Below are 16894 nucleotides of genomic sequence, written 5' to 3'. Positions count from 1 at the left end.
TCTTTGGAACATTGTCAAATAATGCTGGGATCATCAGGTTTTTTGGAGTCCATGCCAGCTTCAGTGCATGTTGCAATTAAAGCAAACGGTAGACAGCAAATACTAAGAAATTCTGAAATTAATCTTTTAATCTTTTCAAAGATTCAACTTTTCACTCATTGTTATGCTGATAATATAATAAGTGATGAAAAAGTGAGTAAAGAATGCAAAATAGAAGCATTTTCACGGAGTGGTCTCCGACTTTTGGACCCCCACTGCATTTACATGCATGTAATGTGCATTCTATCAGTGGAACACGCTGTCTGGAAATGGTGACTTCCAGTTTTTTAACAGCACTATTTTTAAAACAAGAGAAGAGATGATGAAAGGGGTTTGCCCTCCGAGACGTTGCCATGACAATTCTGCTTTGATTTTGTTTGTTGGTGCTTGTTTTTTTGTGTACGGTGTATTTTTGGACAAAAATACAAATATTACTTTTGAGGGCGTTAAAAAAAAGAGGACAGTGATAAATAAAGGGAAATTAATTAAATAAATACCCTAATCTTTCAGCGCAAAAGCATTTGGTGGCAATTCCAAGTTCATTTAAAAGTGGGTGGTTTTGTGGTCACAGAACCAGGCCCTATACTCTTTGAGTTAGTAACAGAACCATGATTATTACTAACACTGAAACAAAAAGAACCCTTCAAAGTACAACTGTCCAGGCTCTGTAATTTGAGAGAGAGAGAGAGAGAGGGAGAGGAGAAAAGAGAGAGAGGGAGAGGGAGGAAGAGAGAGAGACAGAGAGGGTTGTTACAGCTCTTTTTTTCCACGGTGAGCGTTGGGCTGTGAGTGCGTGTGAGAGGAGGGTTAGCTGCCGGGGGGTGGGGTGGGGTGGGGTTGGGGGGGGGGGGGGGCAGGGCGGGCGCGGGGCGTCACTTTCGGCTCCCATTATCCAGCCTCTTTCATGAGAACCAGCTGTAGTGCTGCTCGCATCCCGACTGGAGGGCAGTTCCGTGAATGGGGAGAGAGAACTGGAGTAACCTGCGATCATGAGAGCCCTGAGCTGCCTCGCCTGCCTGCTGCTGGCCCCTCCTGGCCCAGCCCTCGCCCGGCCACGGAGGTAAGCGCTGAGCTAGCCCTGCTGTCTGACCGCCGTCTGCGTGGCCCTCTAGGGGGCAGAGACTGTGGGGGAGTCGGGGGGTGGGAATAGAGGGGGTCGCTGCAATGAGGCCGCACACATTTTTGGCCATTTATATCTCCGCTCTCCGAGTCTGCTTCACTCCTGTTTTGCCTGCAGCTGCACCTAAGCCATTTGCCGTGCTAGAGTCCAAGTAGTCAGATGGTCCAAACGCAGTGCTGTGTTGATGTCCAAATAAGCCCAGGCGTTTTGTTACGGCCCTGGGCCAGAAGTAAATTTCTGACAGAGGAGGGCTTGGGAGTGGTCAGGAGGGGTCGGGAGTGGTCAACCTCTAGGCACTCCCTGAGGATGTTAGCCTTGTTTTTTATTTACCAGCCCTTACCCATTGTGTCCAGGAGAAACGGGTCACATCTGGACAGCAAGCAAGCAGTGGACTGGGGTCAGGCAGAAAGCCAGTGGAGCGAGCAGGGTGGCCTGTTTACAGGGAGCCGTGAGCTGATCTGGGGTCAGTCGGGGAGGGGCAGCGCTGCACAGTAGCCGGGAGATGGGGAGGGGGTGTGAGGTGTGAACTGAGGCTCTTCATGCACGGCTCTGAAAGCCTCATTCATAAACGGCAGCCAGGGCTGGTCCTGCTGTAGGGGGAGTGGGGGGGGGGGGTGTAGAGTTAGTCTGTCGCCTGACTGTCCCATGTATAACTGCACAGTCCCTCTGCAGGGCCTGGGACATTCACACGCAGTTCCATATTTGAGCACTTCCTTCTGGAAGTTTCAAAGCATATGGAACGTTCTGGAACCATGCAAAGGTAGCATTAGTGGAAGGCTACCAAAACCAGCTGAGTAATTGTACGCCGAGGCACAAAAAGGCAGGGTCAGGGTGTGGTGTGGGGAAATGTCCGTTTTTTTTTCCTTTGCTTGACCACCCTGACAATTGCATTCTGGGTAATTCCACAAGAGACGTCTTTGACGCCGAGCAGATGGCTCGTCAAGGGCCTCTGGAAAAAATAAATAAAATCACGTTGAGAGTGACTTCTCGATTAACTGTCGACAGGCACTGAGAAGACCCTCTCACCCTCAATTAAGCATGAGACTGTGATTAGACCGCGCCACAGTGCAACGCTGGGTAACTGGAGTACCTGGCCATCACAGCCCGCTTTGTACCGCCGTCGTGAGACTAACGCCGACCTCATAATCAATTCATTAAGTATCAGGACGTACAGTGCAGAGTGAATTATCGAGTTCTGATCCGTCTGGGGAGGGACTCAGCAGTCAATCCCCCTCTGACTTTGTGAATCTGTGCATGAGAGCATGGTATTGTAGCGTATAAAATTAGAAGCTATAATTTTCCCCCGAAATGATTTATGACTGCACCTTCCTGCGCCGCTGCCGTCTCGGTGTTGCCGCTCCTGGAACGTGATTGGTGGAAACCGTGACTCAACCCGGGCACGTGCGGGGTGGTGGCTGATGAGCCGTGGAAGCATCAGGCCGGATTGCCACTGCTCAAGTCCGTGGAAATATACATCTCATTTCCACAGTGAAAATGCTTATTTTCATTTCATTTCAACCGTTTTTTTTAATTCCCTCCTGGAATTATGTTCCTTTTTTCCTGAGAAGACTGCTTCTTCCAGCTGGTTCTGATCCATCAACCTACTGTTACATTCTGTGCACATGTTCCATTCAGTGTCCGATCAAAGCCTTACGCAGTTCATTGACATTCGTTTTCTGCTCCATCCGCGAGAGTGAGGCATGGTATTTACTTATTGTTGAGTTATGATGGGTTACCATGGTCCAGGGTACACTTGCAGGACTCGCACAGGATCAAACATGCAGCCGTGCTGTCCGGTTCTGTACTGCGTGCTGCTGGTGTGGGATGATGAACACGGTTCTGTGATGTTGGCTCTGGATTCTGAACGTGGTTCAGCACTGCTGTGATGCTGGCTTGGGATGATGAACGCGGTTCTGTGGTCTGATCTCTTGGGCCTCGTCCCAGCGTCTGCAGTATGGATCTCAGGAATTCTTCTGAGAGCAGGCTGTAACTCGATTGGAATGTCCTGGACCGCTCTCCTTCCATCTTTCTCTCATTTTCACTTTCTATCCTGTCTACCGCTACCTTTCCAATCCTTGTTTTTTCCCCACCATTTCCCTCTTCCAAACTTCCCCTCTCACATTCTCCCTCTTCATTCTCTCATTCCTCTCACTCTCTCTCTCTCTTCTGTTTTTGTCATGGCCAGCATCTTTTGTGCTATTATGACAAAGCTTACTATGATGAAGCTTACTGCTAAGAAGCTTACTATGATGAAGCTTACTGCTGTGAAGCTTACTATGATGAAGCTTACTGTGATGAAGCTTACTGTGATGAAGCTTGCTGTTATGAAGCTTACTGTCATGAATCGTACTGTTATGAAGCTTGCTGTTGTGAAACTTGCTGTTATGAAGCAGTTTTTTCTGATGAAGCTTACTGTTCTGAAGCTTGCGGTTATGTGTTTTCATCTGTTTGTTTTATAGAGAGACAGTAGTATAACAATTAATGCAGGTCTACTTGTTGATTTATTGTGCAGGTACGAATAGACCCAGTTCAGGTTAAGCTTTAAGTAACACAAACATTCCCCAATGAGGATTTAAGATTTTGTGAACAGTCCACTAATCTCTATAACTTTTGCAGAACTGTTGCTTGTTCCAGTAAGGACATTGCATTTGGAGCTGTGTATCTGTAAATATGTCTCAGGCTTTCAGCTTGTGGGCCTTGGTAAAGCCCTGCTAAATGGTGGGTTCTGTCAAACTGCAGCCTTTATTCCACGGCTGGCCCACAACGATGTCGCTCCTGCGGCCTCTGAATACCCGTCCGCAGCAATTTCGCCTCCCTCCACAGAAAACGCAATCTCTGCAGCCTCTTTATCAGATCCCTTGTTCAGACCGGTTTCCTCCCTTTGATTCGTGGCGGGTTTTCTGGCGGGATCTGTGCCGGAGGACGTGCGCGAAAACCCAGCTGTCGGCTCCGAGCGTTCTTTGCGTCGCCACGGCAATAGGGTAAATAAATGTGCGCGCTTTTTTTTTCTTCCCCCTTTTCTATTTTTTTAAGTTGGTGTCTTTTGGAGTTTATGAAAGTCATGAAAGGAACCAATGTGTTTCCCGAGAGGCTCAAGGGAGGACTGTGTTCTCTGTGATTTCTCCAGTGTACAGTTAGGATTAAAAAGGGCAATATTTACCCTGGGTGATGGATGCGGTAATTCTGTTAGCTCCTCTCTGAGTTAACTGCTGTTTTGCTGGGAGACCGAGTGGCAGCGCTCTGAAACTAAATCACATTTTGCTGCATGCCTCTGCATTGTGTGACTGCAAAGCAGCGAGTTCAATCAGCAAAGTCACAGACCCGCACGTGCTCCCTGTAAACACGTGCATACCTAGCGCATATGTTCTCAAGTGCCCTTTAACCTTGAGTTAGAGGCAAAACCACACCAATTATTCAGTTATTTTTTGATGAACATGTTTCTCAGTTGAAAAAAATGAGTCCTACAGCACTATTCCTATCAATAATCACAATGATTTCAGGTCAGGGACATGATGTTTTTGAAAGTGAGAATGAAATAATGAACATTCCATGGTTCTGTTCCTCAGATTTATGTTCTTTTAACAGTTTTGATTGTTCTTCTATCATAGAGCAGAAGGAAAATGCTGCAGAACTTTGTGTTTCATGATATGATGTATTACCCCCTCCTGGATAAAACAGGCACTGAATGCTTCTGTCAGTTTCTCTGTCGTGAAACGGCACCAGAATCCTTTGCAGCTAACCATATGGAAATTATTACATGGTAATCTTCAACTGCAGGTCCAAGAAATCAAAGGTAATGCTGTTATAATGAGAGCCGGAGGTCTTTGTCTACTGGAGTTTGTTTTGTTAGGCAGACAGATTAAGTAAATGTGCACGACTCATGTCTCGGATCTGCTAATGACCGTGACAGGCCATGGTCAAAAGTAAAATTCCGAGTAGGGACAAGGTTCTCAGCAGTTCTAAAATGGACGCCGTTGTGTCCAGCTTGTTTCTCATGGCAACCTGTAGTGTGTCCCACCATAAAAGGGCGTGTGAACGGACTGCTCCGTAACACCGCCGACACAAGCAGCCGGGTGTCATCATCCCACAGTGCTCTCTGTTTTCGACCGGTGTCAGCACGGTTTTCCGTGCGTTCGTGTTCCCGCGAGCGCTGCAACCCGTGTGACCACATGTGTTCCCATCCACCCCAAACTGTTCTGGAAACTGTACAGAGAGTTTGTGACGAGCTGTGTGCCAGGAGGGCCCACTCTTTCATGTGGGTGTTTATTCATCTTCTCCTGTTTCTGTGGAGTGGAACTCAGCACCACAGATGGGCCCGATCTGAACGAGAGCAATAACGTTAACGCGACGCAGACTCGCCTCCCGAAAATCTGACACCTCAGAGAGGGTCCGTCCCTCTGAGTCATTGCTCAGCTCCTGGGTGGCCTGGGTCCGAGCCTGACACCAACAGTCTGCCGCCCTGGACCTGGAGGGCCGCTGGGTCCGGAGGTTTCTGTTTCCACCTGAACATCAGCAGGCAATTTAAGATCCAAGTAACTTCGGGAGATTGAGTTAACTCTGTAATCGGCTGCTTTAATTGGACAATTAAGTGAGAGTTAAGTGAGTTTCAAACAAACAGCAGCAGACCCTGTGGCTCTCCAGGGCTGGGATTGCAGACTACTGCCATATTGATGAGCAGTGGGATGTGGGAGAAAAGTTGCTCACTCTGAGAACGAGAGACGTTTTCTGTTGCAGCAGAAGGATTAACTTTTAACTGAGCAGCTCAGCCAGAAACTGGGTCAGATTCAAAAAGTTCCGGTACTTGTGCAAACTGAAAAGTTGTCTTGAATACATTATTAAATTGTGTAGTTTTGAGGCAAGCTCTGATACATGGTGTATTCACTCCTGTATGTCATTCATTGTTTTCAATTGCATATACTGTATATTGGAGTTGCAATATATGGGACTGGACTTGTACAGCATGTTTTCAGAATCCTATTATAAGAATATCTGATGAGATCTGATTAGATCAGGCACGTTCATGTACAGTACTGCTGGAATAGGGTTCATCTATGGGCAGTGTTTCAAGCATGCACATTCTGTATCTGGGGTCTGGATTTCATTAAGGATAATGTGACTTAATTTTTAGCCTTGTTCTCCAAACCGCCAAGCTGCTTCCTGTTCTGTGATGCTGCTGCTTCCTTGAGCAGTTTAAAAAAGCTTTTCGTTCTGTTCTGATTATTGTTGCAGTGACTTTTATTTAAAGTATTTGTATCATTCAGAGATTTTTGTCACAGGGTTTATTTATGTTGGCAGTGTCATGTTATGGTTAGGGAATTGAGCTTGGAACAGAAAGGTTACTGGTTTCATTCTGAACGAGGACACTGCTGTCGTTGCTTCAGTATATGTCTAGCTACATAAATGGATACTATGTAAGAAATGGTAAAACTGTACCTGTAAGTTGCTCTGGATAAGAGTATGAGCTGCGTGCCTGTAATATAATGTGATAGTGATATTAAGATTAAAGACCTTTCGTTGTTTTGAAGTAAAAAGGTTGCAAGAGTGTAAAAATGGTTGGGGAGGTGTCTCCAATGTCTTCTCTGTGGCTAGTGCGTGTGAAAGATAAGCTGTGTGAATGTATGCATTTTCTGTCACAATTTTCTTGGATATATAAGCCAATATCGAAGTGGTTTCACAGACACAGGAACCGCTAACACACTCAGTTTTGAGTAAATTCACACATGACCAAATTTGTAATATCAGAGAAGGCTTTTCTAACCAGAAGGATCAAACTCAGTTGTTTCATAGTCATTATATCAGCTGCCATGAGGGTCTGATAGAAATAACTGAGGTAGTAAAACATTCAATCAGCCTTTCTTTGTCGATGCTATGTGTTAGCTGGCTACGTCTGGGGGCCTGATGGTGTTATTGTATTGTTGTGGTTTGTATATTTTCCACAAATTTCCCCCTGCAGTAATATTTTCAGATTTACACAGACCCAGTACACTCACCGTTGCTGCGCTGAATTAGACTCTCAGGAGTGGAAGGCTGTTACTCATTGGGCAGCGGAAAACACTTATATCTCCGACTTTCTCATAGTGAAATATTTTCCCTCTCAACAAAACAGAGACCACCAAAGACTTCACCCCTCACCACCTCACCACACCAAAGTAAGTGTGAGCAGAGATGGCTCTGAAAGAGTGGGGGGGAAGGGGGGTGCAAACGACGGAGAGAAAGACTTATCATAATAGTTTTGATTCTTATAAGTGTATAGTTTACCTTGTATACTCCGTGTTTAAAATTCACCCTCATTTTTCAACAGCACTTCTCATATGCGAAGCTCTTTTGGCAATGTTTCCCAGCCAATGAGGAAGTGAGAGAGTAGAAATGAGACAGAGAGCCAATATTTGCAAGTTTCTCTGCATATATTGGGAAAAAAGTTAAAATCAGTTTGGACCGTAGTGTGAATGCTCTAGGGCTTTGGTGGCTTTTCATGGATTCCCTATCAGGGAAGTCTGAGGGGTACGGAAGGAGCCGGAAGATACCGCGCCCCAGAGAACGACCGGGCGCTGACGCAGACTGACGCCAGAGCCCAATTCCTCCTCTCAGAATGCTTCACCAGCCTCAAGGGTTCTGGGTCATTTGCAGCCTTTTCCAATCCCAGGCCAGGCCCCCTGGGAATGCGGGTGGAGGTCCGAGCAAAGCGGGCACTCGGGATGGCGGGCAGACCGCGAATAGACTGGCGGGGTAAATATAACCACGCCAGACACGGGGGAGGGGGTTACCTCTCAAACAAGGGGCAGGGAGGGGTGGGTTTGGGGTGGCCAGGGCCAGGGGGAGGGGGGAGGAGAAACCGGTTCACACAGACTCTTGTGTTGGCGGCCAGGGCGATGCCGTCATCCCCAAATCTCGAAGCCTTTAAATAACCAGAGGAAGTTTTTTCCTGCACATTCTCTCCAGTGGTGTCATGTTATCTCTCTTGAGGGAGGCTGTTTGGCATCTGGCTGAGGAACCCCCTAACTTTTACTAGCTCCAGAAGAAAGGCCTGAATTTGTAGTCGTAACTGATTTTATTCTACTCTGTCAGCAGCTTGTGAGTAGCCCTTTCACTGAAATAAACTGTTCAGAGACTCTCAATCTTCTATCTGCCGTAACCAATATAGAAACTTTTTATTGATTTAATTTTTTCTGTGAATCGCTTAACTTTTTTCTTCTAAATGTGATTGGTGACCATTTCAGAGACTTTGCACAGTGAAGAACCTAAATGTTAAAGGTAGTTTTTCCTACCCCAAATCTGCGCTGTTCTCTGATTTATCCATAGAAACCCAGGCCCCATCCTTTGGCTGGCTTTTTATTGTAGACATTCTGTAGCTGGAACACTCTGGCTGAAACCGAAGGCGTTTTCATTACGGCCTGTATAAGATCTTATTAAGTATTTAAAAGCACTCCTCTGGGACTCTCTTTAGCTGCTCGTAGACTACAAAGGACATACTAAGTAGGCAGCCTTAATGATGATGATTTATCAACACAAGTCGCCCTTTTAAGTTTCTTTCCCACCATTTATATTGCATGGAAATATCTGACCTGGTGTGATCCAAAGAGGAGGGTCAGTCTGTTGCAGGTTTTAGCCTCAGTCTAGCTGAGATATAGCACCCAGCCTATAACTTATGTTGGCCGGGCTTTGTACCGTTCGCAAAGCTAAAGGAAACAGGAAGTAGCTCTTCATCCTCCAGTTCCACCAACACCTCTCCTCCTCCCACCTGTGTTTATGCGACCCCACTTCACCCTCCCCCGGAAAGTTAATCAGGCTTCAGTACAGGAGGAAGGGCCTACTTGAGCCATCATAGTAAGATAATGCACGCTGAAATGCGTATCACATGAATCACAGACCGAGTCCTTCAGAAACCCCAGTGAGCCGGTGTTTTAAGGACCGAAGATGTCAACCCAGTTGCGTGAAATTGATTACAAGCCCCATGGCTTCACGGTGTACCTACGCCTTCATGCTAGCTTGCATGTTCAGTATTGTAACTGGGACTGCCGCTAATGACTTCAGCACAGTTAGCCGCATGTGCTGCCCTTCAAGCACATCAGGCGGTCAGGGAGAGAACAAGAACCTTGATCCCTGTTTGAACCCCGTTCTCATGCGGGGCTGCAACACAGCCGGGAAACAATGGAAATCTTTTTCCGAGGGGACTGAAGTCATACTTGATGGAGCATTCGCATGAAATCAGCAGTGCTTTTTTTACGCCATCACAAGCAGAGCCAGGTGTGTGTTGGGTTACATTGATGAATGTCAGTGTCTGACTTCCATCCGGTGTGTTTAAACTGACAGAGTGATTCAGGAGGACAAGGAACAGACCTTGGCCTTGGAGGTTTAGGAGCCCTACATTTTTACTTTATTTTTTGACAGAATCTCCATTTGATAAGTGGAATGTTTAATTCTTCGTTTCATATTTAAGAGTCTCAAAATTGCATACTTGGATTTGAGACAAATTTGCAGGAACAAAAGTCTCTTCAAAATGACTACTGAAAATGTTACATCGTCACAAATTAATATTGATATTGTAATATTTTTTGCGGCTCATGCCTCAGTTTCGGCCTATTGCAGAGTTTCACGATTTTGCCAAAAAGTGTTCTGCAATCTAAAAGTTCCCGTTCCATCTGTAGTCTAATGAAAATATACCCAGTCAGAGTGATGGATCTTCTGTGGCTTCCGGGCTGAGGGAGTCATCCCTTCCTCCACTGAACTAAATAAATGAAGTCTGTCGTGTTGAGGAAGGCCACTAACTAGCCTAATACAGCTGCCAAACAGGTTAAAGCAGCTGCGTATGACTTCCTCCTGGGAGGCACCCGTTAGGAATCCACGCTGTGAATTCTCAACATATTGTAAGCTTCCTTGAGTTAAACATCTCCCGAAGGAATGGAAAGTATGGTACGAGGTGGCCGACGTGCCATTGCTGTGTATTTCATTCCACACTTTCTTTCCAGCACTAATAAACTAATAAAGTTTTATTATATTGGTTAAAATAACGGTTGTTACACAAATCTACACACTAGATTGCCTTCAGAAGCCTAATATGGCAGTGTAGCTGTGAGCCCTTGATCTCATGACAAGGTTTTTTTCTTGTATCTTCTGGCATGAATATAAAAAAAACAATTGTTACATTGTTTACAGTATGAAATCCAAACAATATTCTGTACATGACATGTTGAAATCCCCGGTGTACAGCTTTTCCTTCTGTTTATATATTTTGGGAAAACATACTGTGAATAATATTTACTGAACGTGATATTGACCAAGTGATCGACCTAAATGTGCAGCGATCTTACAGGATGCCGAGGAATGTTTCTGTCTCTTTAAGTCGAGGGTCTTTATCAGAAATAGCCACCGTTGCCCCGGTCTCTGGTGGTCCGTGGCGGTAAAAATAAGCGCAATAAATTAAACCTGTCTAAAGTGACGAGACGGCAAGGAGCAGTACGAGGGAGCAGGCCTGACCAACGCCCCAACCGGCAGGCAGAAACAGGCGTGGGGGAACTGACGCCGGGGCTGCCTTCTAGAAGGATCCGTTTCCCCACCACATCTAATTTCATTTATAAAAACGTCCTCTTCTTCCTTCGGTTTTTTTTCCACCCGCGGGTTCTGCTTTTCCTAGCGGTCTGACTCGTTCCTTCCAGCTACAGTCATCCCTGCATTTGTCAGCAGGGCACTATTTCAGTTGGTCTACGGAGGCCGTTAACTTGTCATAGCCCTTTAAAAAAATATATATTATATATTATTTTTTTAAACCACAACGTTCCAAAAACAAAAAAGTAATAATAAAACTGATGTTTTTGCACAAATCCCGCTGTCTCTTCGGAGTCCCGTTTACCCGGTAGGGTGTACACTGCTAGTTCCTCCAGTCTGGCCCAATTGGCCCTCTACCCCTATAAATGTAAAAAAAGAATGGTGCTGGGCTGGGAAACCACCTCAAAGACCCCTCTCTCCTGGTGCCTGCCAGAAGCCGCCATCGTAAAACGGCGAAGCGGTACTAGCTCTGTGGTGAGGAGTTAAGAGCCAGAAGACTGTTTGTCTCCCACCGTACAAACTCTGTGCTGAAGCCAGGAGAGGAGCCCCGGTTTTTTTAGCATATACGCAGCCAAATCGACGCCTCCCTTGAGTGAATGACATGTGATGAGTGTTTGGAGGTTGATTCCTGAGACCCCGAGGAGCCATGCGACCTCTTCCTCATTTGGGCTATTCCTATAGAGGGGGGCAGTTGGGGAAACTAGAGAGGTCTAGCGTGGCCTGGTATTTACAGAGCGCCGTACACTGCTTTAAATAATCGCCACAAATGCATCCTCCCCGCTTCTCCGGAGGGAGTCGGTTTTCTCGTAGTTCCAGAGGCGACGGCGACACGGAACGAGGCGCGTAATTAAGCAGCGGGGCGACATGGGTGGGTGACGCACGCGGGCGCCGTTTGAAGATGTGGAAGCTCTGCTAGGCCCCGCCCTGCGGGGCACGTGTCTGCGCTGTGGGGTGGCCCGGCCCCGGGGGAGAGCGGAGCTGCGGTCAGGCCATGGCGTGTGACTGCGGCCGTCTCCAGCGCCCCGTAAAACGGCGCGGAGGAGAGGGGGCGGAGCCGGGGAAGCTGACTGCGATCCCGCCTGTCATTAACTCTGATTGATGGGTTCCAGTGGCGTCAGCTGAGGCCTTCAGCAGCAATGTGTAGTGCGCATACTGTGTACTTTCCCTGATGCATTATTGCCCGTTTGTCTCAGCCAACTCCTATATCTCTGCCCTTTTGAAATGGCAGTTAAACTCAGTCAACGAAAATTGGAAAGGAGAAGTTTTAAATGGCCCTTTGAGCATGGAGATAGGAACCATCGATGCGTCAAGGTGACCAGTGGGGGTTAATCTTGAGGTTGGCTGTTATGACTGAGCATGGCCTTGCGTTATTTCAAAGGGCATGATTAAGCATGCAGTTTTCTTGTTAATGTTGCCCTCCCTGACTTTAAATACTATAAGCCAATGCCACCACACCCCGCTGTGAAGAAGGGATGGGTGCAACCAATGGCAGTTCAGAATGAGACCGACCAATCAAATGCAGAACTCATAAAATTACAGCATTTCAGTCAAGTCAGCCATGTTTAATATTCTGAAGCTTTGACATAAATTTTTTATTTAAATCTGGCTTGTGGCTATAGAAAGAACAACACAGTAACCTTTGCCCCGAATGAAATTTGCAAAGCAGTAGCACTTTCTATTACATCAAATTACCTTTTAATCCGTCTTCATGTTTTCACATTTGATGGCCTTCTTCTATACAATGGCTAAGGCTGGAACTGCCATCCATTGTCTCTGAGTCCACCCTGATTTAATAGCTGGCAAACCACTTTACTTCCTCTCGTGAGCCAAGAGGTTTTCACTGCTGACCTTCAAATTGATCATAGCCTGGGCTTAATTATTTCACACCATCGAGAGGAGTGACACCGCAATAAAAAAATAAAACCAACGAGTTGTGAAGGATAAGCAATACTGTGAAATGTATCACCAAGATTAAACCGTGGCCATGAAATGATTGTAAAATTGTTGCACGGAGTGTATAATGTTAGTTCAGTCCGAACCGGTAGGTGTTCAGCTGGTGTTTGATAGTGTGCTGAGGAGCTGAGGGCATAGGTGGAGGATATGTGAGTTTCTTTTTTAAAAAGCAGCATCGAGGGATGATTTAAATGCAGGTATAATGCCCATGTGCCCATGTGGATGGTCTGACACTGGTTTCGTCCCATATGTTCAGATGTTGCAAAACATAAGGGATGGTCACATAAAGTAATGACAGACGCCTTGGTATTGCTTAAAGGGTCATATATTATTATTAATAATAATAAAATAATAATAATATTTTATTATTATTATTGTTATTATAAATCCTCCACCTGAAGGTGATTTGAATCTTGCATGATCAAAGGACAAAGTCGGTTGAGCATATCGTCCATAGAAGCTGTAATTGAACATCGCGTTCATGGTGCCACTGGAGCCACCACGGCAGAAGCGATTAAAACGATATCTCGCAGCGCAGACGGAGGACGTGGCCATTTCTCCACGTGAAATGCGTCCTCCTCTGAGCGGATAGCCTGCGGCCACGTCCTCTCCGATCGTTACTCTCTCCGGCGTGACCCCGCGCTCGTGTGCCGCCCGTGTTTTATTATGAATAAAGAAATCTGTTTGGCGTCATAAATAACGCTAATAAAGGGAGGCGCGCTGAGCCTCCCGGACCTGAGGCGGCAGACTTATTCTTTCCAGTCGATACTCCTGTGATTTACCCTCTGGTCCGTTCTGGGCTTCCCAACTCGCTTGTGTAATCTGTCTTTCTATCCCCAGCCAGGATCCATTGGTGCCAGGGCGGGCCACTCTAACCTGTTCATGAATTATTCAACATGAAATTGATATGTAGGTCATACCGAAACGCTTATTTTAGTTAAGTCACAACCATACAAACTATACACAGTGTCAGAATGCCATTCGTCAAAGAAACGATGGATATGAAAGCTTCGACAGTACATTAAAAATGAATGTGTTTTACGTTCACATCATTGCTTACGAGTAGATTCGATGTGCTTTCACGTTACTTTAGGGTCAGCAGCTGTCCAGTCTTATATTTATCCATTTTTGTTCCTTTAAAAATAGGATTCGGCCTACAATATGGATAAACATTTATCATAATAACAGCCTGGACAGAAGTGGAGGTGCTATTGTTGGACAATTTATTGAGTGTATTCTGAGAGTACACCACAAGAATCTACCATACAGTATATAAACAGCAGTGCCAAACTGTTCAACCTGACACACCCCAGCCAATAGAAATCATATGAAGCACAGCAGTAAATGGTAAATGGTTGGCATTTATATAGCCCCTTTGTCCAAAGCGCTGTACAATTGATGCTTCTCATTCACCTATTCACACACACACTCACGTACCAATGGCGATTGGTTGCCATGCAAGGCGCCAACCAGCTCGTCAGGAGCAATTGGGGGTTCGGTGTCTTGCTCAGGGACACTTCGACACACCCGTAATATCAAACAGTAATATCTCTCCCGAAAAACAGCTCTCCTTATTGGTGGCTTGCTCCCCATTTGCTTGCAAAAAAATAATTCCTAATGTGTCTAAATCTAGTTTTACCTGCTTTTCCATGTTCTGTTGCATCTGAGTGTGTTCGGTGTTACCATTCATCTGCTAGCATCTGATTTGCATGTTAGTATTACAGAGTGTAGAACGCATGCCTACATGTCTGTGAATGTCACCGACGTATGTTGGAATGTCCTGCCGGTTTTTAATTAGTAGACTTGCAAATTGATTCCATTTGTGCTTGAATCCTGCTTGAGTGGGATGTCTAAACAAGGATATGTCCCCCCCTCTCCATTCCAGTTGTGCTCCCTCGAGCCGTGTAAACTCACACTGTACCTCCATAGCAGCTAATCTGCAGAGGCATTGAGACTGTTTATGCACTCCGATCGAGATGTACACTGTGAAGACCTGCGGGCATTCTTATCTAAACAATGCTCACGGTTCTCACGGTAACTGCTGCGTCTCTCTTTGAGCATAAGGCCTTTCGTATGTGAACCGTGTCAGCAACGGATCTTAGCGTGAGGTTTTTATCTTTTCCCCACGTCTTATGCTACTTTCATCTGGTTGCTTTGCTTTGGTGATGATGTGCATTCATTTAAAAAAAGCCGTGTCGGTAAAGCCTCCTTAAATTCTCCTCCGTGAAGAGCATCATCACGGGAAAGACTGAATACACACACCCCTGCCGCTCCAACGCTGTGACCCCAGGTTAGCATCGCAGCTACGCTGAGGATTTTCGCTCCTGTACTTCCATATAAAGCCAGCGGAGAAGGCTGGAATGTTAGCACTTCGGATTCGCCGGCGCTGATTACATTTAAGGACATGGGCGGAGGCCCAACCTCCCAGTGTAAGCACAGACAGGTCCCCGCTTACACACGTGCAACTTAAGCACAGTTTGTTCCTCTCACATACATGCACTAAATAACAGTCACGCACAAGCAAATGAGCCATCAGGTCGAGGATGTGAATGTGCATGTCTGTTCATACGGTGTTTTGGTTTGGTGTGAGGCAGAATTCTTTGACGCTGTTCCTTTTATACCTGAAAGGGAGCCTGTGGGCTGGTCACACGTAACTTTTTTGGGGATCCATGTTTGGGAACAGCATTCCGAAAATGTGGTTCTGTTAAATATTTTACATTTTTTCTCAAGATTTTTTCACTGCATATTCAGAACAGGCCCCCTTTTCCCATGTGGTCATCGAGTGTGCCTGTTCCTGACCCATGTGGCATGTTTACTGTCACACACTTTTCAAGTTTCAGTGTGCAGAAAGGACGCGCCATGTTTTAGAGGGAGCACAGCTGAGAACATCTGTGTGTGCTTTTCTTTGTTTCATGTTATATGCCCCCCTTCACCCCACTTCCATTCATTTTCCATTCTCTTCTGGAAGATCCCATGTTCTTTTAATTTGCATGAGGAAAAGAAGAACATGTTCATCTCCACTGCACAAAAAATTATCAAAAAAAAATCGTCATGTCACAGACTGAATGATTGTCCCATTCGTGAAAGGTTAATCTGTTCTGAGTAACCCACAAATAGCAGCCGGCCAGATGTTATATGTACCATATTTTCCCTGGGATTTTTTCCATTTCAAGAGGGAAACTCTTGATAATAACTAATATGCTTTGCAATTTCTGTTAAAAAGGACCATCAACCATTCAGCACTATTCCGTCTTGCAGGATGGGACAATAATTGTTCTGCATCATCGGCATCCATGCATCCTGCAGAACTGAAGGGAAAGTAGCTATAATATGGCAATAATTCCCAACCCTGTTCCAGGAGATCTACCATCCCCTAAATTTGCACTCCAACCCAAACAAAGCACACCTCTTCCAACAGCTAGAGATCTAATTGAGCTGCTAATCTGGTGCCGAATAGGGTTAAATAATAATAAATGCGGTAGATCCTGACCACAGATCTATGATATTGATTGGTCTTTCACCACGTTTGACACATGGAGTCTTTGTCCTACCTTGCACCATATGTAACAATATAATAGACTCCTTGCAATAACATTAAAAATAACAACAATAATTTGGAGCAGTATTAGCAAGAAATGTGTTTTAAAGGCTGGTATAGTCTACTCTGCATGAACATGAACAGGTTTGCCAGGAAACTAAAATGAATGGATCATGGATAGCAATACATTGGTTTAAAACAACACACCTTGTTTAAAAAAAGTTTGTTGTTGTTGTTTCTGTTCCTGTAATAAATTCTGTATTTGGCATTGCGATTCGTAAAGTACACGTGCTCTCTTAATTTGCAGCACTTTCTTTGAAAAGGAGCACCACATTGTAAGGATAATTAGGCAGCAAGAATGACTGTTTTTCTCTTATTTTATCGCAAAAGAATGCCCAGCTAGGCAGAAAGCAGTGATTTTATAGCCTTTCTGGGTCCAAAACAATCCTTCCTGTTGCAAGATGTGAAGCTGGCCTCCGGGGATGCGCGTCACAGACGTTTTTCACTCCGTCTCTAAACTCCTCCGCAGCTGGGGTGTGTTCCCCAGGCAAGTCCACAGTCTCCCCCCCATGTTTATGTCACCGCCGCGCTACAGCCGAACATACGCAGCGCAGACTGACAGGAATGTCAATACTGGTTTCCAGAAGTTTGCAGACACAAATATAGAAAAAGTGTTGCGGCCCTGCAGTGAGTTGGAAAAA

At 45.6% G+C, this 16894-nt stretch overlaps 1 protein-coding gene across 2 annotated transcripts in view; it reads left to right on the top strand.

The window, feature by feature from the left end:
* The first annotated feature begins 959 nt into the window (after positions 1-959).
* The window catches only part of cspg4 (chondroitin sulfate proteoglycan 4), a 53542-nt gene continuing 37607 nt past the window's right edge, over positions 960-16894 (top strand). Inside the window, exons 1-2 of one of the 2 annotated variants that reach the window (XM_061222796.1) lie at positions 984-1099; positions 1513-1622. In XM_061222796.1, the coding sequence (XP_061078780.1) occupies positions 1029-1099; positions 1513-1622 (181 nt within the window). In that variant the 5' untranslated portion in view covers positions 984-1028. Of the gene's footprint in view, positions 1100-1512; positions 1623-16894 lie in introns of both variants that reach the window. The other variant, XM_061222797.1, reaches the window with a different exon arrangement.

This window comes from Conger conger, chromosome 15 (genome assembly GCF_963514075.1).
Source record: "Conger conger chromosome 15, fConCon1.1, whole genome shotgun sequence".
Lineage (NCBI taxonomy): Eukaryota > Metazoa > Chordata > Actinopteri > Anguilliformes > Congridae > Conger > Conger conger.
This window is presented reverse-complemented; position numbering and strand designations above follow the sequence as displayed.